Source organism: Oncorhynchus kisutch, linkage group LG15 (assembly GCF_002021735.2).
Source record: "Oncorhynchus kisutch isolate 150728-3 linkage group LG15, Okis_V2, whole genome shotgun sequence".
In the NCBI taxonomy this organism is placed as follows: domain Eukaryota; kingdom Metazoa; phylum Chordata; class Actinopteri; order Salmoniformes; family Salmonidae; genus Oncorhynchus; species Oncorhynchus kisutch.
The window spans coordinates 14,052,865-14,077,109 of record NC_034188.2 but is presented as its reverse complement, the minus strand read 5'-3'; the positions used below and the strand labels follow the sequence as shown (position 1 = coordinate 14,077,109).

The following is a 24,245-nucleotide window of genomic DNA, read 5'->3' as shown; positions in this document are numbered from 1 at the left end:
ATGTGTAATGTGTAATGTTTACTGTTCATTTTATATTGTTTATTTCACTTTTATTTATTATCCATTTTACTTGCTTTGGCAATGTAAACATACAGTATGGTTCCCATGCCAATAAAGCCCTTTGAATTGAGTGAGAGTGACTGAGAGAGAGAAATGGGGGATGACGAGAAGAGGTGATGGATCACATTATTTGCTAATGGACTGAAATAAAACCTTTTTTTTCTTTCAACTGAAACAATATTATTTCTCGCTATTTGTCAGATGCCAAATGATTCACAGGTTGTTGGTGGTAGTGTACAGTAATCACACGCTAATCATGAGTTCTAATGTGCTTTCTGGCTGTTTTACAGGAAGGTAGTTAGCAAGGTCAAGGTAGGGTGGGAGAGATTTCCTTTTAGTGTGTGTGTGTATGTGTGGGTGGGTATGTCCATGAGTGCATGCGTCCGTGCATGCATGGGAACGCATGCGCGAGTGTGTGTGTGTGTGAGTGTGTATCTCTCCAGTCCACCACTCTAATGAACTTACTAAGTGTCCCATCATAACGTTAATCAAATTACTCCTGAACCAAAATTGACAGTTTTCATTAATTATAAAGGATTACTCTAATTGCCATTCAAATTTATTCATTTAGAACAGACGGCATTCGCTAATGTCTCTGGGAATTTGCATATTAAATAGAGAAGGTTGTTCATCAGGTATGCTAATGTATGCATGGTTCCTTATTTTGTGATTTGTGGACATATGTGTCTGGTCACGTGAGGACAGAGAGTAGAAAGAGGTTATTAATGTGTTTGATAAACAGGGAGATGTAGATGCACAACAGTACTGCCACTGACAGTAACACTACTGTCACCAATACTGCTAATGACATACCATGACTGACAACACTACTGACTCAAAACTACTGCTACTGAGACAACACTACTGACGCAACACTACTGCTACTGAGACAACACTACTGACTCAAAACTACTGCTACTGAGACAACACTACTGACGCAACACTACTGCTACTGAGACAACACTACTGACACAACACTACTGCTACTGAGACAACACTACTGAGACAACACTACTGCTACTGACACAACACTACTGCTACTGAGACACCACTACTGACACAACACTACTAGCTACTGCGACAGCACTACTGACACAACACTACTGCTACTGACACAACACTACTTATACAACACTACTGACACAACACTACTGCTACTGAGACAACACTACTGACACACCGCTACTGACACACCACTACTGATACTTACACAACACTACTGACACAACACTACTGCTACTTACACAACACTACTGACACAACACTACTGACACAACATTACTGACACAACCCTACTGCTACTGACACACCACTACTGACACAACACTACTGCTACAGACACAACACTACTGATACAACACTACTGCTACTGACACAACACTACTGACACAACACTACTGACACAACATTACTACTACTGAGACAACACTACTGACACAACACTACTGCTACAGACACAACAGTACAGACACAACACTACTGCTATAGACACAACACTACAGACACAACACTACTGCTACTGACACAACACTACAGACACAACACTGCTGCTACTGACACAACACTACTGACACACCACTACTGATACTTACACAACACTACTGATACAACACTACTGACACAACACTACTGCTACTGACACAACACTACTGCTACTGAGACACCACTACTGACACAACACTACTGACACAACACTACTGCTACTGAGACACCACTACTGACACAACACTACTGCTACTGCGACAGCACTACTGACACAACACTACTGACACAACATTACTACTACTGAGACAACACTACTGCTACAGACACAACACTACTGATACAACACTACTGCTACTGACACAACACTACTGACACAACATTACTACTACTGAGACAACACTACTGACACAACACTACTGCTACAGACACAACAGTACAGACACAACACTACTGCTGCAGACACAACACTACAGACACAACACTACTGCTACTGACACAACACTGCATACACAACACTACTGCTACTGATGCAACACTACAGACACAACACTACTACTACTGACACAACACTACAGACACATCACTACTGCTACTGAGACAACACCACTGACACAACCCTACTGCTACTGACACAGCACTACTGATACAACACTACTGATACTGATACAACACTACTGTTACTGACACAACACTACTGCTACCGAGACACCACTACTGACACAACACTACTGACACAACACTACTGACACAACACTACTGCTACTGAGACACCACTACTGACACAACACTACTGACACAACACTACTGACACAACACTACTGCTACTGAGACAGCACTACTGACACAACACTACTACTACTGACACAACACTACTAATACAACACTACTGCTACTGATACAACACTACTGACACAACACTACTGCTACTGAGACAACACTACTGCTACTGAGACAACACTACTGACACAACACTACTGCTACAGACACAACACTACAGACACAACACTACTGCTACTGATGCAACACTACAGACACAACACTACTACTACTGGCACAACACTACAGACACAACACTACTGCTACTGACACAACACTACTGCTATACTAATGACACAACAGTAATGACACAATGCTACTGACACAACACTACAGACACACCACTACTGCTACTGAGACAGCACTACTGACACAACACTACTACTACTGACATAACACTACTAATACAACACTACTACTACTGAGACAACACAACTGACACAACACTACTGCTACTGACACAACACTACTGACACAACACTACTGCTACTGAGACAACACTACTGACACAACACTACCGCTACTGACACAACACTACAGACACAACACTACTGCTACTGACGCAACACTACAGACACAGCACTACTACTACTGGCACAACTCTACAGACACAACACTACTGCTACTGACACAACACTGCTGCTACTGACACAACACTACTGCTACTGACACAACACAACTGCTACTGACACAACACTACAGACACAACACTACTGCTACTGACACAGCACTTCTGCTACTGATACAACACTACTGCTACTGAGACAACACACCTGACACAACACTACTGCTACTGACAAAACACTACTGACACAACACAACACTACTGCTACTGACACAACACTACTGCCTCTGACACAACACTACAGACACAACACTACTGCTACTGACACAACACTACTGCTACTGACACAACACTACTGCTACTGACACAACTCTACTGCTACTGACACAACACTACTGCCTCTGACACAACACTACTGCTACTGACACAACACTACTGACACAACACTACTGCTACTGACACAACACTACTGCCTCTGACACAACACTACTGCTACTGACACAACGCTACTTCTACTGAGACAACACAACTGACACAACACTACTGCTACTGACACAACACTACTGCCTCTGACACAACACTACTGCTACTGACACAACGCTACTTCTACTGAGACAACACTACTGACACAACACTACTGCTACTGACACAACACTACTTCTACTGAGACAACACCACTGACACAACACTACTGCTACTGACACACCACTACAGACACAACACTACTGCTACTGACACAACACTACAGACACAACACTACTGCTACTGACACAACACTACTGACACACCACTACTGATACTTACACAACACTACTGACACAACACTACTGATACAACACTACTGACACAACACTACTGATACAACACTACTGACACAACACTACTGCTACTGAGACACCACTACTGACACAACACTACTGACACAACACTACTGCTACCGAGACACCACTACTGACACAACACTACTGCTACTGAGACAGCACTACTGACACAACACTACGGACACAACATTACTACTACTGAGACAACACTACTGCTACAGACACAACACTACTGATACAACACTACTGCTACTGACACAACACTACTGACACAACACTACTGACACAACATTACTACTACTGAGACAACACTACTGACACAACACTACTGCTACAGACACAACACTACAGACACAACACTACATACACAACACTACTGCTACTGACGCAACACTACAGACACAACACTACTACTATTGACACAACACTACAGACACAACACTACTGCTACTGAGACAACACCACTGACACAACCCTACTGCTACTGACACAACACTACTGATACAACACTACTGATACTGATACAACACTACTGCTACAACACTACTGCTACTGAGACACCACTACTGACACAACACTACTGACACAACACTACTGACACAACACTACTGACACACCACTACTGCTACTGAGAAAACACTACAGCTACTGATACACCACTACTGACACAACACTACTGCTACTGATACAACACTACTGACACAACACTACTGCTACTGAGACAACACTACTGCCTCTGAGACAACACTACTGACACAACACTACTGCTACAGACACAACACTACAGACACAAAACTACTGCTACTGATGCAACACTACAGACACAACACTACTACTACTGGCACAACACTACAGACACAACACTACTGCTACTGACACAACACTACTGCTATACTAATGACACAACAGTAATGACACAACACTACTACTACTGACATAACACTACTAATACAACACTACTACTACTGAGACAACACAACTGACACAACACAACACTACTGCTACTGACACAACACTACTGACACAACACTACTGCTACTGAGACAACACTACTGACACAACACTACCGCTACTGACACAACACTACAGACACAACACTACTGCTACTGACATAACACTACAGACACAACACTACTGCTACTGACGCAACACTACAGACACAACACTACTACTACCTTCACAACTCTACAGACACAACACTACTGCTACTGACAGAACACTGCTGCTACTGACACAACACTACTGCTACTGACACAACACAACTGCTACTGACACAACACTACAGACACAACACTACTGCTACTGACACAGCACTTCTGCTACTGATACAACACTACTGCTACTGAGACAACACAACTGACACAACACTACTGCTACTGACAAAACACTACTGACACAACACAACACTACTGCTACTGACACAACACTACTGCCTCTGACACAACACTACAGACACAACACTACTGATACTGACACAACCCTACTGCTACTGACACAACACTACTGCTACTGACACAACACTACTGCTACTGACACAACACTACTGCTACTGACACAACACTACTGCTACTGAGACAACACTACTGACACAACACTCCTGCTGCTGACACAACACTTCTGCTACTGACACAACACTACTGCTACTGACACAACACCACTGCTACTGAGACCACACTACTGCTACGGACACAACACTACTGCTACTGAGACAACACCACTGACACAACCCTGCTCCTACCGACACAACACTACTGACACAACGCAACTGACACAGCGCTACTGACACAACACTACTTCTACAATACTAATGACACAACACTCTGTGGTGTCATTGTAACACAAATTCCCTGCATAGAACCCAGCCTTTTCCCTGCTTCATTGCAAGCTCATTGGCCTTCCATTACCCCATTAGTTAAGTGAGTTCACAGACTGTCCTCTTAAGCGATCCCACTACAGTCAAATCCCAGAAGAAATGATTGCTCAGGACATTTAAGACGTTTCAGAAAGATGACAATGTCTGAATTGAATTTTGAATGATCCACTTTGGAATTAAATGTAGGAAACTGAATGGACTAAGTGTCTTTGGGACCTCCAGCCCAGGTGGAGACAGGGACTCCTTTTCCCCAGGCATGACTCTCCCTGGGAACATAGGAGAACAGAGCAATCCCCCTGACCCACCACTCACAGATGGTTCCATTAGTACTGAGAACTATTTAACAATGAGGAGAAACCACAAGACACACAGACATAAACAAACACACACACACACATACACACTCAGGGAGAGATGATGCAGGGAGCGTACAGAGGATGAATGTTTCAGTGTAGTGAGATGCTGTGGTTCAATAAATCATGACACTTTAGATAGACATGATGAGAGAAACGTTACAGACTACTCTAACAGCATCCGCCTGATGGAACAAGTGGCTTACAAATGCGTGTGTGTGCGTATGACAGGTTGAGGGGTCACCACGGAAACAAACCACTCAGACTCCTAGATGAAATGTCAGTGATGCATGGTCGATACCCTAATTGACAAACAAACAAACCAAAACAAATGTAGTCTTCTCATGCTTTGTTGATTTCAAAAAACCTTTTGACTCAATTTGGCAAGAGGATCTGCTATACAAATTGATGGAAAGAGGTGTTAGGGAAAAACTTACGACAGACAATCCATGTACACAAACAACAAGTGTGCAGTTAAAATTGGCAAAAAACACACACATCTCTTTCCACAGGGCCGTGGGGTGAGACAGGGATGCAGCTTAAGCCCCACTCTCTTCAACATATATATATATATATATATATATATATATATATAGAATTGGCGAGGGCACTAGAATTGTCTGCAGCACCCAGCCTCAACCTACTAGAATCTGAAGTCATATGTCTACTGTTTGCTGATGATCTGGTGCTTCTTTCAGAAGGGCCTTCTACGCCATCAAAAGGAACATAAAATTTGACATCCCAATTAGGATCTGGCTAAAAATACTTGAATCAGTTATAGAACCCATTGCCCTTTATGGTTGTGAGGTCTGGGGTCCGCTCACCAACCAAAAATTCACAAAACACCAAATTGAGACTCTGCATGCAGAATTCTGCAAAAATATCCCCAGTGTACAACATAAAACACAAAATTATGCATGCAGAGCAGAATTAGGCTGATACCCACTAATTATCAAAATCCAGAAAAGAGACATTAAATTCTACAACCACCTAAAAGGAAGCGATTCCCAAACCTTCCATAACAAAGCCATCATCTACAGAGAGATTAACCTGGAGAAGTCCCCTAAGCTAGCTGGTCCTGGGGCTCTCTTCACAAACACAAACAGACCCCACAGAGCCCCAGGACAGCAACACAAATAAACCCAACCAAATCATGAGAAAACAAAAAGACACTTGACACATTGGAAATAATTAACAAAAAAACAGAGCAAACTAGAATGCTATTTGGCCCTAAACAGAGAGTACACAGTGGCAGAATACCTGACCACGTTGACTGACCCAAACATAAGGAAAGCTTTGACTATGTACAGACTTAGTGAGCATAGCCTTGCTATTGAGAAAGGCTGCCGTAGGCAGACCTGGCTCTCAAGAGAAGACAAGCTATGTGAACACTGCCCACAAAATGAGGTGGAAACTGAGCTGCACTTCCTAACCTCCTGCCAAATGTACAACCGTATTAGAGACATATATTTCACTCAGATTACACAGACACACAAAGAATTCGAAAACAAATCCACTTTTGATAAACTCCCATATGTACTGGGTGAAATACCACAGTGTACCATCACAACAGCAATAATTGTGACCACAAGAAAAGGTCAACCAGTGAAGAACAAACACCATTGTAAATACAATCCATATTTATGCTTATTTATTTTCCCTTTTGTACTTTATCCATTTGCACATCGTTACAACACTGTATATATACATAATATGACATTTGTAATGTCTTTATTGTTTTGAAACTTCTGTATGTGTAATCTTTACTGTTCATTTTTAATTGTTTATTTCACTTTTGTATATTATCTACTTCTCTTGCTTTGGCAATGTTAACACATGTTTCCCATGCCAATAAAGCCCCTTGAATTGAATTGTATTGAGAGGAGATAGAGGGAGGGAGGTAGATAGGTAGTGACGAGAGGAGAGAGAAAGAGAGGATCCACTCTACACTCCAAGCCCTCAGCTCCATCAGTACAGTATCAGACAGGGGAAGTGGTTATGTCTCTCTTTATTAACCCCAGAGACAAATGGTTCAACTTCAGAGCAGAGTGAGTATCACCTGGGCACGCTATTCCCTACTTAGTACACTACATTTGACCAGGGCCCATAGGTCTCTGATCAAAACTATTGCACTTTGTAGGGAGTTGAGTGCCATTTGGGATTCAGACCTGATGAATTAGTTTAGGAGACCGATGCTAGGCTACTGTAGTGAGGATGATCTGTATGACATGGCACATAGCTCAAAGAGAAGGATAGGAGGAGGACAGAGAAGGGACAGTAGAAGAGATAGAGGGAGAAAGAGAAATGAGAGAGAGAGACAGATGTAAATATAAATAGTATGAGTGATGAGGAGGATGCTATAGGGAGCTATAGGGAGCTATAGGGAGCTATAGGGAGCTATAGGGAGCTATAGTCTCACCTACAGCCATTTACCAACTGTCAACAGAAACACAGAACACAAGAGAGAGAAAGAAAAAGTATGCTGGAGAGAGGCAGTAGAAGAAAAGTGAGGAGAGACAGACAGTAGGAGAATAGAGGACAGAGACAGTAGGATAATTGAGGAGAGAGAAAAGAAGGGTTGAAGGGGTAAAGGTTAGGAAATATGATGAAGACAAAGAAGAGTTGGAACAAGGGCATTTTGATATTTTACTAGGCAAGTTAAGAACAAATTCCTATTTTCAATGACGGGGGGGCAGAATGACAGATTTGTACCTTGTCAGCTCGGGGGTTTGAACTTGCAGCTCTTCCGGTTACTAGTCCAACACTCTAACCACTACGCTACCCTGCCACCCCTATCAGACACTCAAACTCGCTGTTCTTACATGATCAGTGGATCAGATGATTGACCCTTTGAGGCTTCCGTACTTTTGGAAATTCACTCTAAGGTGGGGTGAAGTTTTCTAGTTGGAATGATATTTTGGTCGCTACAGGGATTACTTATAAATTGCCTTATTATTGCTCTGCTGCTTTGATTGGTATATTTTTAACTGAGTGGGAGGATGATTGTGTGTTTCATTGTACTAAAGTGACAAATAATCCCCCTCATAATTTGATGAAAGCGTGTGATCATTCAATTATCCCAGATATGCCGTCTGTGTTTGTAATTATTCACACCTGTTTTCAGCCGCCGGGCTCTGATGTGTGTATGTGTGTGTGTGTGTGTGTGTGTGTGTGTGTGTGTGTGTGTGTGTGTGTGTGTGTGTGTGTGTGTGTGTGTGTGTGTGTGTGTGTGTGTGTGTGTGTGTGTGTGTGTGTGGGGGTGTGTGTGTGTGTGTGTGCGTGTGTGTGTGTGCGTTTGTGTGTGTGTGCGTGTGTGTGCGTATGCGTGTGTGTGCGTGTGTGTGTGCGTTTGTGTGTGTGTGCGTGTGTGTGCGTATGCGTGTGTGTGCGTGTGTGTGTGTGTGCATAGGTACGTGTGTGCTCGTGTATTCCACCGTCAGGCTCCAAGAGGCCATGCAGCCATTTTACAGAAATTCACTTCCACAGTCATTTGTGTTGCTCTGGGTAATTACGAGAGAGAGAGAGATGTTTTTATTTCATTAAACAAAATAAAGGAAAATTGGTATACTGTAGGCCTAGTAATGTTCTGTGTGGTTAATATATGCAGCTCTGTTGTCCAATGGCAGCAGACTAGCAGCTCTAAACTGCCTGGAACCAGTGATTATGGGCCCTAGTCATTAATAGTGCACTACCCTGTGGGCCCTGGTCAATAGTAGTGCACTACCCTTTGGGCCCTGGTCAATAGTAGTGCACTACCCTGTGGGCCCTGGTCAACAGTAGTGCACTACCCTGTGGGCCCTGGTCAATAGTAGTGCACTACCCTATGGGCCCTGGTCAATAGTTGTGCACTACCCTATGGGCCCTGGTCAATAGTAGTGCTCTACCCTATGGGACCTGGTCAATAGTAGTGCACTACCCTGTGGGCCCTGGTCAATAGTAGTGCACTACCCTATGGGCCCTGATCAACAGTAGTGCACTACCCTATGGGCCCTGGTCAATAGTAGTGCACTACCCTATGGGCCCTGGTCAATAGTAGTGCACTATAAAGGGAATAAGGTACCATTGGAACAACATGTATTGATAAACAGGGTCAGGGCCACAGAATGATAAATGCAGAGTGATCAACACATATTTGTTGAGTACAGACAGAGTGGTGATGGATGGTGAATCAGATCAGACAGGTGAAAGCAGAAGCTTAGAGGTCCGGCTGCTGTCAGGGTGCTGTCAGTGTGCTGTCCGGCTGCTGTCCAGCTGCTGTCAGGGTGCTGTCAGGGTGCTGTCAGGGTGCTGTCCGGCTGCTGTCAGGGTGCTGTCAGGGTGCTGTCTGGCTGCTGTCAGGGTGCTGTCAGGGTGCTGTCCGGCTGCTGTCAGGGTGCTGTCAGGGGGCTGTCCGGCTGCTGTCAGGGTGCTGTCAGGGTGCTGTCCGGCTGCTGTCCGGCTGCTGTCAGGGTGCTGTCCGGGTGCTGTCAGGGTGCTGTCAGGGTGCTGTCCGGCTGCTGTCAGGCTGCTGTCAGGGTGCTGTCAGGGTGCTGTCTGGCTGCTGTCCGGACGGTGTTTGACTGGTTTCACAAGGGAAATGTGTACCAAACATAGCCCTCTTCATGGATGATCACAAAGACAAATACACACACACACACTGGAAAGGACAGCAAGCAGACTACAATTTCCATGTCTGTAGCTCCTGGTTTTAGATCCTAACACACAGCTGTTCACTGAAGACAGATCTGACAGACTGAACACACCACAACACAGGCTAAAGAGGGATGCACACACACACACACACACACACACACACACACACACACACACACACACACACACACACACACACACACACACACACACACACACACACACACACACACACACACACACACACACACACACATACATACACAGACACACACATACACACTCACACCACACACAAACACACACAGACAGACACACATACATACACAGAAACACACATACACACTTACTGCTTAAGGTAGTCCATAGTGTCCGATGAAGACTTCCACTACTGCTCGTGGCTTCACTGATGACTATATAATCCAATGTGGGATGCTCACTGTCTGCTACAGACAGAGCACACAAACAAAGGCCTGTTCCATTGAGACCAATGCAGGCATGGTCATATGTCTTCTCTGTCGCTTTGCCAGGCTACGTTCAGTCCTTTTTCCCCGGACAACTGCACTCCTTGATGACAGAGGCCGTGCCAGCTGGAATGTTCCGGAGCAACGGTGTGGAGGGAGACAGGGTTTATCTCACACTTCTATAGTGATGCCTTCAGTTGGTCCTTTAGCTGCTATTTCTGCCCACCTACCCTATCTGTCCCAGTTGCAGCTGTCCCTACAGCATCTTCCCCAGTTGAAGCTGTCCCTACAGCATCTTCCCCAGTTGAAGCTGTCCCTACAGCATCTTCCCCAGTTGAAGCTGTCCCTACAGCATCTTCCCCAGTTGAAGCTGTCCCTACAGCATCTTCCCCAGTTGAAGCCGTCCCTACAGCATCTTCCCCAGTTGAAGCTGTCCCTACAGCATCTTCCCCAGTTGAAGCTGTCCCTACAGCATCTGTCCAAGTTGAAGCTGTCCCTACAGCATCTGTCCCAGTTGAAGGTGTCTCTACAGCATCTTCCCCAGTTGAAGCTGTCCCTACAGCATCTTCCCCAGTTGAAGCCGTCCCTACAGCATCTTCCCCAGTTGAAGCTGTCCCTACAGCATCTTCCCCAGTTGAAGCTGTCCCTACAGCATCTTCCCCAGTTGAAGCTGTCCCTACAGCATCTTCCCCAGTTGAAGCTGTCCCTACAGCATCTGTCCCAGTTGAAGCTGTCCCTACAGCATCTGTCCCAGTTGAAGCTGTCCCTACAGCATCTGTCCCAGTTGAAGCTGTCTCTACAGCATCTTCCCCAGTTGAAGCCGACCCTAAAGCATCTTCCCCAGTTGAAGCTGTCCCTACAGCATCTTCCCCAGTTGAAGCTGTCCCTACAGCATCTTCCCCAGTTGAAGCTGTCCCTACAGCATCTGTCCCAGTTGAAGCTGTCCCTACAGCATCTTCCCCAGTTGAAGCTGTCCCTACAGCATATTCCCCAGTTGAAGCTGTCCCTACAGCATCTGTCCCAGTTGAAGCTGTCCTTACAGCATCTTCCCCAGTTGAAGCCGTCGCTACAGCATCTTCCCCAGTTGAAGCTGTCCCTACAGTATCTGTCCCAGTTGAAGCTGTCCCTACAGCATCTTCCCCAGTTGAAGCTGTCCCTACAGTATCTGTCCCAGTTGAAGCTGTCCCTACAGCATATTCCCCAGTTGAAGCTGTCCCTACAGCATCTGTCCCAGTTGAAGCTGTCCTTACAGCATCTTCCCCAGTTGAAGCTGTCCCTACAGCATCTGTCCCAGTTGAAGCTGTCCCTACAGCATCTTCCTCAGTTGAAGCTGTCCCTACAGCATCTTCCCCAGTTGAAGCTGTCCCTACAGCATCTTCCCCAGTTGAAGCTGTCCCTACAGCATCTTCCCCAGTTGAATCTGTCCTACAGCATCTTCCCCAGTTGAAGCCGTCCCTACAGCATCTTCCCCAGTTGAAGCTGTCCCTACAGCATCTTCCCCAGTTGAAGCCATCCCTACAGCATCTTCCCCAGTTGAAGCTGTCCCTACAGCATCGTCCCCAGTTGAAGCCGTCCCTACAGCATCTTCCCCAGTTGAAGCCGTCCCTACAGCATCTTCCCCAGTTGAAGCTGTCCCTACAGCATCTTCCCCAGTTGAAGCCGTCCCTACAGCATCTTCCCCAGTTGAAGCTGTCCCTACAGCATCTTCCCCAGTTGAAGCTGTCCCTACAGTATCTGTCCCAGTTGAAGCTGTCCCTACAGCATATTCCCCAGTTGAAGCTGTCCCTACAGCATCTGTCCCAGTTGAAGCTGTCCTTACAGCATCTTCCCCAGTTGAAGCTGTCCCTACAGCATCTGTCCCAGTTGAAGCTGTCCCTACAGCATCTTCCCCAGTTGAAGTTGTCCCTACAGCATCTTCCCCAGTTGAAGCTGTCCCTACAGCATCTTCCACAGTTGAAGCTGTCCCTACAGTATCTGTCCCAGTTGAAGCTGTCCCTACAACATCTGTCCCAGTTGAAGCTGTCCCTACAGCATCTTCCCCAGTTGAAGCTGTCCCTACAGTATCTGTCCCAGTTGAAGCCGTCCCTACAGCATCTTCCCCAGTTGAACCTGTCTCTACAGCATCTTCCCCAGTTGAAGCTGTCCCTACAGCATCTTCCCCAGTTGAACCTGTCCCTACAGTATCTGTCCCAGTTGAAGCCGTCCCTACAGCATCTTCCCCAGTTGAACCTGTCCCTACAGCATCTTCCCCAGTTGAAGCTGTCCCTACAGCATCTTCCCCAGTTGAAGCCGTCCCTACAGCATCTTCCCCAGTTGAAGCTGTCCCTACAGCATCTTCCCCAGTTGAAGCCGTCCCTACAGCATCTTCCCCAGTTGAAGCTGTCCCTACAGCATCTTCCCCAGTTGAATCTGTCCTACAGCATCTTCCCCAGTTGAAGCCGTCCCTACAGCATCTTCCCCAGTTGAAGCTGTCCCTACAGCATCTTCCCCAGTTGAAGCCATCCCTACAGCATCTTCCCCAGTTGAAGCTGTCCCTACAGCATCGTCCCCAGTTGAAGCCGTCCCTACAGCATCTTCCCCAGTTGAAGCCATCCCTACAGCATCTTCCCCAGTTGAAGCTGTCCCTACAGCATCTTCCCCAGTTGAAGCCGTCCCTACAGCATCTTCCCCAGTTGAAGCTGTCCCTACAGCATCTTCCCCAGTTGAAGCTGTCCCTACAGTATCTGTCCCAGTTGAAGCTGTCCCTACAGCATATTCCCCAGTTGAAGCTGTCCCTACAGCATCTGTCCCAGTTGAAGCTGTCCTTACAGCATCTTCCCCAGTTGAAGCTGTCCCTACAGCATCTGTCCCAGTTGAAGCTGTCCCTACAGCATCTTCCCCAGTTGAAGTTGTCCCTACAGCATCTTCCCCAGTTGAAGCTGTCCCTACAGCATCTTCCACAGTTGAAGCTGTCCCTACAGTATCTGTCCCAGTTGAAGCTGCCCCTACAGTATCTGTCCCAGTTGAAGCTGTCCCTACAGCATCTGTCCCAGTTGAAGCTGTCCCTACAGCATCTTCCCCAGTTGAAGCTGTCCCTACAGTATCTGTCCCAGTTGAAGCCGTCCCTACAGCATCTTCCCCAGTTGAACCTGTCTCTACAGCATCTTCCCCAGTTGAAGCTGTCCCTACAGCATCTTCCCCAGTTGAACCTGTCCCTACAGTATCTGTCCCAGTTGAAGCCGTCCCTACAGCATCTTCCCCAGTTGAACCTGTCCCTACAGCATCTTCCCCAGTTGAAGCTGTCCCTACAGCATCTTCCCCAGTTGAAGCCATCTCTACAGCATCTTCCCCAGTTGAAGCTGTCCCTACAGCATCTTCCCCAGTTGAAGCCATCCCTACAGCATCTTCCCCAGTTGAAGCTGTCCCTACAGCATCTTCCCCAGTTGAAGCTGTCCCTACAGCATCTTCCCCAGTTGAAGCCGTCCCTACAGCATCTTCCCCAGTTGAAGCTGTCCCTACAGCATCTTCCCCAGTTGAAGCTGTCCCTACAGCATCTTCCCCAGTTGAAGCCGTCCCTACAGCATCTTCCCCAGTTGAATCTGTCCCTACAGCATCTTCCCCAGTTGAAGCCGTCCCTACAGCATCTTCCCCAGTTGAAGCTGTCCCTACAGTATCTTCCCCAGTTGAAGCCGTCTCTACAGCATCTTCCCCAGTTGAAGCTGTCCCTACAGCATCGTCCCCAGTTGAAGCCGTCCCTACAGCATCTTCCCCAGTTGAAGCCGTCCCTACAGCATCTTCCCCAGTTGAAGCTGTCCCTACAGCATCTTCCCCAGTTGAAGCCGTCCCTACAGCATCTTCCCCAGTTGAAGCTGTCCCTACACTATCTTCCCCAGTTGAAGCCGTCCCTACAGCATCTTCCCCAGTTGAAGCTGTCCCTACAGCATCTTCCCCAGTTGAAGCTGTCCCTACAGCATCTTCCCCAGTTGAAGCTGTCCCTACAGCATCTTCCCCAGTTGAAGCTGTCCCTACAGCATCATCCCCAGTTGAAGCCGTCCCTACAGCATCTTCCCCAGTTGAAGCTGTCCCTACAGCATCTGTCCCAGTTGCAGCTGTCCCTACAGCATCTTCCCCAGTTGAAGCTGTCCCTACAGCATCTTCCCCAGTTGAAGCTGTCCCTACAGCATCTTCCCCAGTTGAAGCTGTCCCTACAGCATCTTCCCCAGTTGAAGCTGCCCCTACAGCATCTGTCCCAGTTTCAGCTGTCCCTACAGCATCTTCCCCAGTTGAAGCTGTCCCTACAGCATCTTCCCCAGTTGAAGCTGTCCCTACAGCATCTTCCCCAGTTGAAGCTGTCCCTACAGTATCTGTCCCAGTTGAAGCCGTCCCTACAGCATCTTCCCCAGTTGAACCTGTCTCTACAGCATCTTCCCCAGTTGAACCTGTCCCTACAGCATCTTCCCCAGTTGAACCTGTCCCTACAGTATCTGTCCCAGTTGAACCTGTCCCTACAGCATCTTCCCCAGTTGAAGCTGTCCCTACAGCATCTTCCCCAGTTGAAGCCGTCTCTACAGCATCTTCCCCAGTTGAAGCTGTCCCTACAGCATCTTCCCCAGTTGAAGCCATCCCTACAGCATCTTCCCCAGTTGAAGCTGTCCCTACAGCATCTTCCCCAGTTGAAGATGTCCCTACAGCATCTTCCCCAGTTGAAGCTGTCCCTACAGCATCTTCCCCAGTTGAAGCTGTCCCTACAGCATCTTCCCCAGTTGAAGCCGTCCCTACAGCATCTTCCCCAGTTGAAGCTGTCCCTACAGCATCTTCCCCAGTTGAAGCTGTCCCTACAGCATCTTCCCCAGTTGAAGCTGTCCCTACAGCATCTTCCCCAGTTGAATCTGTCCCTACAGCATCTTCCCCAGTTGAAGCCGTCCCTACAGCATCTTCCCCAGTTGAAGCTGTCCCTACAGCATCTTCCCCAGTTGAAGCCGTCTCTACAGCATCTTCCCCAGTTGAAGCTGTCCCTACAGCATCGTCCCCAGTTGAAGCCGTCCCTACAGCATCTTCCCCAGTTGAAGCCGTCCCTACAGCATCTTCCCCAGTTGAAGCTGTCCCTACAGCATCTTCCCCAGTTGAAGCCGTCCCTACAGCATCTTCCCCAGTTGAAGCTGTCCCTACACTATCTTCCCCAGTTGAAGCCGTCCCTACAGCATCTTCCCCAGTTGAAGCTGTCCCTACAGCATCTTCCCCAGTTGAAGCTGTCCCTACAGCATCTTCCCCAGTTGAAGCTGTCCCTACAGCATCTTCCCCAGTTGAAGCTGTCCCTACAGCATCATCCCCAGTTGAAGCCGTCCCTACAGCATCTTCCCCAGTTGAAGCTGTCCCTACAGCATCTGTCCCAGTTGCAGCTGTCCCTACAGCATCTTCCCCAGTTGAAGCTGTCCCTACAGCATCTTCCCCAGTTGAAGCTGTCCCTACAGCATCTTCCCCAGTTGAAGCTGTCCCTACAGCATCTTCCCCAGTTGAAGCTGTCCCTACAGCATCTGTCCCAGTTTCAGCTGTCCCTACAGCATCTGTCCCAGTTGCAGCTGTCCCTACAGCATCTTTTGCAGCAGGCGATCCTCTGGTATCAGGATGGCATGGCCGAGCCATCTGAGCTGGTGGTGTGTGATGGATGCCTCAATGCTCCTGCAGTTGGTTCTCTGGAGGATCACTAAGTACATGGACTGTCCATGTTCCACATCCATAAAGGAGTGTAGATACACACACTGCCTGGTGGACTGCAACTTTGGTTTGTAGGTGCTGGTTGATGTTTTTTTTTTTACACCTTCCCCTGCCGTTCAAAAGATTCTGGAAATCCTGGTCAATGTCACAGTCTTCTGAGAGGATGCTTCCAAGGTATTTAAAGTGTGTTACAGCAGCCAGGGAATGAGTCTGAGATGGAGAATGTGTTTCAGGTGGAGGATCAGATGACCACTGACTTGGGACCTCTGTTTTGGGATGTTAACAGACAGCCCCATTCTGCTGTATGCTCTAACAGCTGCTGTGAGGGTGGCTTGTACAGCTTCTGGGGTACGGGCCACGAGCGCAGTCATCTGTGTACAAGGAGACATAGGGCACATAGGGGACATAGAGGATGTGCTTGTCCCAACATAATTTCTTCGCTGTTGGAATGGGCTCTGGTGACATGGAATAAAGTCCAAGACGACCATTACCTCCGTGGAAGCACCGCCTGTTGCACGCCACCAGCATGTTACTTTTCTCACAGGGTGAGCTCCCATAAACTTACCCACAAGGCAGTGGCATGGTGGTTGGCCGATGCCAGGGCGTGTCCACATAATGTGGGCCTGTGCACTACACCTCTGGGTACCGCTGTAGCTCCAAGATCCCCTGCCGAGTGAGCCTGGGACCACGGGGACGCCCAGTTAACGGGTGTTACCACGAGGAGGCGAGGCAGGCGTCTTGGTGAAGGAGAGGCTGTATCCTGGCAAGTGAAGGCTTACATGCAGAGCTTGCTTCCCGGTTTGCCACAAGTGCTCGCCAGCGGAAGCAGGCTGTAAGCTAGAGGGTTACAAGCAGGTGGGAAGTAGGCATGCACCTTCCCTCTAACTACTGCACAACTGCACCAGATGCATCAAAACACCCTGTGGGGTACACACACACACACAGACAGTGGTTGCTCTCATTGCTGTCTGATTACACGCAGCTCTATTAGGTCAGGATACAAAAGCGATGATGCATGAGACTGTTTTCTGGTCTCCTCTCTCTTCAGGTTCTTCCTCAAGTTCTTCCTGAAATGCAACCAGAACTGTCTGAAGAATGCAGGGAACCCACGAGACATGAGACGCTTTCAGGTGGGAGAGAGAGAACCATAAAGCCTAATTTTACATAATTTCATTAGACACAACAGTAATGCTGTTTGATGGTAGCTTTCAGGTTCTGTCTCACGTGTCCTTGTCTGTACCCCTGTCCCCTTTTCCTCTATGTCTCTTGTGCCTCCTGTCCCTGTCTGTCCCAGGTGGTGGTGTCTACCACGGTGAGTGTGGACGGACATGTCCTCTCTGTGTCTGACAACATGTTTGTCCACAACAACTCTAAACACGGTCGCCGGGCCAGGAGACAAGACCCTTCAGAAGGAACACCCTCGTACCTGGAGCATGGTAAACTCTCTCTATCTTTTTCTCCCTCCTCAACTCTATCACTACCTCCCTCTTCCCTCACTTTATTTCTCTCTCTTCTCCCCCCTCCTCTCCTTCCTTTTCCTCTCTTATCCCCCTCTCTTCTCCTTCCTTTTCCTCGCTTCTCACCCACTCTCCTCTCCTTCCTTTTCCTCTCTTCTCCCCCATCCTCTCCTTCCTTTTCCTCTCTTATCCCCCTCTCCTCTCCTTCCTTTTCCTCGCTTCTCACCCACTCTCCTCTCCTTCCTTTTCCTCTCTTCTCACCCACTCTCCTCTCCTTCCTTTTCCTCTCTTCTCCCCCATCCTCTCCTTCCTTTTCCTCTCTTCTCCCCCTCTCCTCTCCTTCCTTTTCCTCTCTTCTCACCCACTCTCCCCTCCTTCCTTTTCCTCTCTTCTCCCCCCTCTCCTCTCCTTCCTTTTCCTCGCTTCTCCCCCATCCTCTCCTTCCTTTTCCTCTCTTCTCCCCCTCTCCTCTCCTTCCTTTTCCTCTCTTCTCACCCACTCTCCTCTCCTTCCTTTTCCTCTGTTCTCCCCCCTCTCCTCTCCTCTCCTCTCCTCTCCTCTCCTCTCCTCTCCTCTCCTCTCCTCTCCTCTCCTCTCCTCTCCTCTCCTCTCCTCTCCTCTCCTCTCCTCTCCTCTCCTCTCCTCTCCTTCCCTTTCCTCTCTTCTCCCCCTCTCCTCTCCTCTCCTCTCCATCTCCTCTCCTCTCCTTCCTTTTCCTCTCTTCTCACCTCCTCTCCTCTCCTTCTTTTTCCTCTCTTCTCCCCATCTCCTCTCCTCTCCTTCCTTTTCCTCTCTTCTCACCTCCTCTCCTCTCCTTCCTTTTCCTCTCTTCTCACCTCCTCTCCTCTCCTTCTTTTTCCTCTCTTCTCCCCCTCTCCTCTCCTTCTTTTTCCTCTCTTCTCCCCCTCTCCTCTCCTTCCTTTTCCTCTCTTCTCCCCCTCTCCTCTCCTTCCATTTCCTCTCTTCTCCCCCTCTCCTCTCCTCTTCTTTCCTCTCCTCCTTCCTTTTCCTCTCCCCCCTCTCCTCTCCTCTCCTGTCTTTTCCTCTCCTCTCCTCTCATTCCTTTTCGTCTCTTCTCCCCCCCTCTCCTCTCCTTCCTTTTCCTCTGTTCTCCCCCTCTCCTTTCCTCTCCTTCCTTTTCCTCTCCTATCACCCCCTCTCCTCTCCTTCCTTTTCCCTCTAAGATGATGAGAGCAGCAGTGAATCCTGTATTCCCCCAGTGGCCGGCTCTTGTTAGAACTGCCATAGTGTCTTATGAGGACCATGTGTCGTAGCAGGACTATGGTTCATGAGAGCCCAGGAAGCTTAAAGACAACACTGAGCTTATTTCCTATGAGACCTGGCTGGGTTTATCCTCCAGCCTCTATCCCCCCCCCCCCCAAAAAAGCTTTTCCCAGGTTAACACACACAAGCGTGCTCGAACACACACACACACACACACACACACACACACACACACACACACACACACACACACACACACACACACAGAAACCCCTAATACTTTGTAATGATTTAGAGCCTGCTCAGATTCCTCCAACTCAAAGTAATCCAGTTAGATTGTCATTATCTTTTCCCTGATGGTAAATAACAGGAACATATTTTTCCTGTGTGGAACGACCTCAACCCCAGGGACCATTGTGATCAAACTACGACTGGATTTGGGTGATAGCGCACACTAGATTACATTAAGATTCAGCGTTAAGTTTTAAGTCGCTGTGATGACTAGTTTCTAGGTCTGTGTCCCAAATGGCACCCTATTCCCTAAATGGTGTAGTATTTTACACCAGGGCCCATATGGAGAGGGGGGAAATAAGGAATAGAAGGAGGAAAAGAGCAGAAGGAGAACACAACATTACAGGGAAGAGAGTGGAGGAGAACACAACATTACAGGGAAGAGAGTGGAGGATAACACAACATTACAGGGAAGAGAGTGGAGGAGAACACAACATTACAGGGAAGAGAGTGGAGGATAACACAACATTACATGGAAGAGAGTGGAGGAGAACACAACATTACAGGGAAGAGAGTGGAGGATAACACAACATTACATGGAAGAGAGTGGAGGAGAACACAACATTACAGGGAAGAGAGTGGAGGAGAACACAACATTACAGAGAAGAGAGTGGAGGAGACACAATATTACAGAGAAGAGAGTGGAGGAGACACAATATTACAGGGAAGAGAGTGGAGGAGAACAGAACATTACAGGGAAGAGAGTGGGGGAGAACACAACATTACAGGGAATAGAGTGGAGGAGACACAATATTACAGGGAAGAGAGTGGAGGAGAACAGAACATTACAGGGAAGAGAGTGGAGGAGAACACAACATTACAGAGAAGAGAGTGGAGGAGACACAATATTACAGGGAAGAGAGTGGAGGAGAACAGAACATTACAGGGAAGAGAGTGGGGGAGAACACAACATTACAGGGAATAGAGTGGGGGAGAACACAACATTACATTACAGGGAAGAGAGTGGAGGAGAACACAACATTACAGGGAAGAGAGTGGAGGAGAACACAACATTACAGGGAAGAGTTAGGAGGAGAACACAAAATTACAGGGAAGAGAGTGGAGGAGAACACAACATTACAGGGAAAAGAGTGGAGGAGAACACAACATTACAGGGAAGAGAGTGGAGGAGAACACAACATTAAAGAGAAGAGAGTGTAGGAGAACAGAACATTACAGGGAAGAGAGTGGGGGAGAACACAACATTACAGGGAAGAGAGTGGAGGAGAACTCAACATTACAGGGAAGAGAGTGGGGGAGAACAGAACATTACAGGGAAGAGAGTGGAGGAGAACACAACAATACAGGGAAGAGAGTGGGGGAGAACAGAACATTACAGGGAAGAGAGTGGAGGAGAACACAACATTACAGGGAAGAGAGTGGGGGAGAACAGAACATTACAGGGAAGAGAGTGGAGGAGAACAGAACATTACAGGGAAGAGAGTGGAGGAGAACACAACATTACAGGGAAGAGAGTGGAGGAGAACAGAACATTACAGGGAAGAGAGTGGAGGAGAACACAACATTACAGGGAAGAGAGTGGAGGAGAACACAACATTACAGGGAAGAGAGTGGAGGAGAACACAACATTACAGGGAAGAGAGTGGAGGAGAACACAACATTACAGGGAAGAGAGTGGAGGAGAACACAACATTACAGGGAAAAGAGTGGAGGAGAGCACAACATTACAGGGAAGAGAGTGGGGGAGCATGGTTGAGAGAAGATAGGTGTGAGAGTAGAGATGGAAGAAGAAGGGGAACTGAGAGACGAAGGATGCATGGGAGAGGAGAGGAGAGGAGAGGAGAGGAGAGGAGAGGAGAGGAGAGGAGAGGAGAGGAGAGGAGAGGAGAGGAGAGGAGAGGAGAGGAGAGGAGGACCTCTAAGTGTTTTGTGAAGTATCAGGGCCTGTTTGAGGCAGTACTAGGCAATCAGCGCACAATGATATGTATTGCGGTATCAGGGCTTGCGATAGGCAGTACTAGAGGAGCAACGAACACAACAGATGGCAGCGAGGAAGACCCCAAATGTTAATCATATCACATGGATTCATGTTTCACCATCTGGTTGACTCACACACACACACACGCCATCAGGGTCGATGAAAATACTTGCAGGATGAAGAGGAGGAGAGATGAAAAGGGAGAGAGGCAGAGGAGGGAGGGGAGAGAGGGGAGAGTGAAGAGAGAGGAAAGGGAAGGATGACAGAGAGAGAGAGGAGGGTAAAGAAAGAGAGGAGAGAGAGGCAGAAGAGAGATGGGGAAAGAGCAGAAGTCATTCTGTAGTAAAGTGGATTACCCTGCTTTGGAGAATGACATCATGTCTGACAAGCTGAGATCTGTAAAGTTGAGGAGATTAAGCCTTTATTTATTATTTATTTGTAATTCCACTGCTGTTCTTTTCTCCAATCTGATCCAGTAATGTAAAGCCTGTAATCATAAGATCCAGGGGTCAGTATTACGCCTCACAGCAGACCTGCTTATGAATTGGAGAATTGAGTTTTTCTCTTCATAGAATCAATCAGAAGGGAGAAACTGTACTGTGGGAGTTAAAGCTATATTTCTGATCTCCCTCCCTCCCTCAACAGCCACCCCTTGTATCAAGGCCATCAGCCCCAGTGAGGGCTGGACTACAGGCGGGGCTACAGTAATTATCATTGGAGAAAACTTCTTTGATGGACTTCAGGTCATATTTGGTACCATGCTGGTCTGGAGTGAGGTCAGTAGCATATTAATCTGTTTGTGTGTGTGTGTGTGTGTGTGTGTGTGTGTGTGTGTGTGTGTGCGTGTGTGTGTGTGTGTTTGTGTGTGTGTGTGTGTGTGTGTGTGTGTGTGTGTGTGTGTGTGTGTGTGTGTGTTTGTTTGTTTGTTTGACAAAAAATTGTGAACAAACAAAAATTTCACAAACTGGGGACATTTTGTTGGTCCCCACAAGGTCAAATGTTATTTCTGGGGGGTTTAGGGTTAAGGTCAGAATTACGCTAAGAGTTAGGGTTAGTAGCAAGGGTTAAATAGAGTTTTTTGGGGTTAGGGTGAGGGTTAGAAGTTTGGAACCACCAATGCTCTTTCTGGAGCTGGTCGCCCGGCCAAATTGAGCAATCGGGGAAGAAGATCCTTGGTCAGGGAGCTGACCAAGAACCCGATGGACACTGACAGAGCTCCAGAGTTCCCCTGTGGAGATGAGGGAACCTTCCGGAAGGACAACCATCTCTGTAGCACTCAACCAATCAGGCCTTTATGGTAGAGTGGCCAGACGGAAGACACTCCTCAGTAAAAGGTACATGACAGCCCGCTTGGAGTTTGCCAAAACGCACCTAAAGGACTCTCACACCATGGTCAGATGAAAGCAAAATTGAACTCTTTGGCCTGAATGCCAAGAGCCATGTCTGTGGGAAACCTGGCACCATCCCTACGGTGAAGCATGGTGATGGCACCATCCCTAAGGTGAAGCGTGGTGGTGGCAGCATCCCTAAGGTGAAGCGTGGTGGTGGCAGCATCCCTAAGGTGAAGCATGGTGGTGGCACCATCCCTAAGGTGAAGCATGGTGGTGGCACCATCCCTAAGGTGAAGCATGGTGGTGGCAGCATCCCTAAGGTGAAGCGTGGTGGTGGCAGCATCCCTAAGGTGAAGCATGGTGGTGGCAGCATCCCTAAGGTGAAGCGTGGTGTGGGCAGCATCCCTAAGGTGAAGCATGGTGGTGGCAGCATCATGCTGTGGGGATGTCTTTCACCGGCAGGAACTGGGAGACTAGTCAGGGTTGAGGGAAAGATGAACGGAGCAAAGTACAGAGAGATCCTTGATGAAAACCTGCTCCAGAGCGCTCAGGACCTCAGACTGGGGTGAAAGGTTCACTTTCCAACATGACAATGACCCTAAGCAGACAGGCAAGACTTCGGGACAAGTCTCTGAATGTCCTTGAGTGGCCCAGCCAGAGCCCAGACTTGAACTCAATCAAACATCTCTGGAGAGAGAATTGAAAGTTGCTGTACATCGACGCTCCCCATCCAACCTGACAGAGCTTGAGAGGATCTGCAGAGAAGAATGGGAGAAACTCCCCAAATACAGGTGTGTAAGCTTGTAGTGTAATACCCAAGAAGACTCAAGGCTGAAATCGCTGCCAAAGGTGCTTCAACTAAGTACTGAGGAAACGGTCTGAATACTGATGGAAATGTGATATTTCAGTTGTTTTTTTCATTTTTTTCCACAAAAAATCAAAAAATCAAATTTTGCTTTGTCATTATGGGGTATTGTTGTACATTGATGAGGGGAAAAAAACAATGTAAACATTTTTATAATAAGGCTGTAACCCAACAAAATGTGGAAAAAGTCTAGGGGTCTGAATACTCTCCGAAGTCACTGTGTAGAACTTGTTTTTATTAACATTTTATTTAACCTTTTTTTAACTGTCAGTTAAGAACAAATTCTTATTTACAATGAGATACAATGAATACACCGGCCAAACTCGGACAACGCTGGGCCAATTGTGCACCACCCTATGGGACTCCCAATCACGG

General features: G+C 47.5%; 1 protein-coding gene across 1 annotated transcript in view; it reads left to right on the top strand.

Annotated features, from left to right (window-relative positions):
* The window catches only part of LOC109905924 (transcription factor COE1-A), a 116,240-nt gene that overhangs the window by 46,433 nt on the left and 45,562 nt on the right, over positions 1-24,245 (top strand). Inside the window, exons 7-9 of the mRNA XM_031791349.1 lie at positions 17,812-17,893; positions 18,058-18,199; positions 22,320-22,450. Coding sequence (XP_031647209.1) covers positions 17,812-17,893; positions 18,058-18,199; positions 22,320-22,450 — 355 coding nt within the window. The remainder of the gene's footprint in view (positions 1-17,811; positions 17,894-18,057; positions 18,200-22,319; positions 22,451-24,245) is intronic.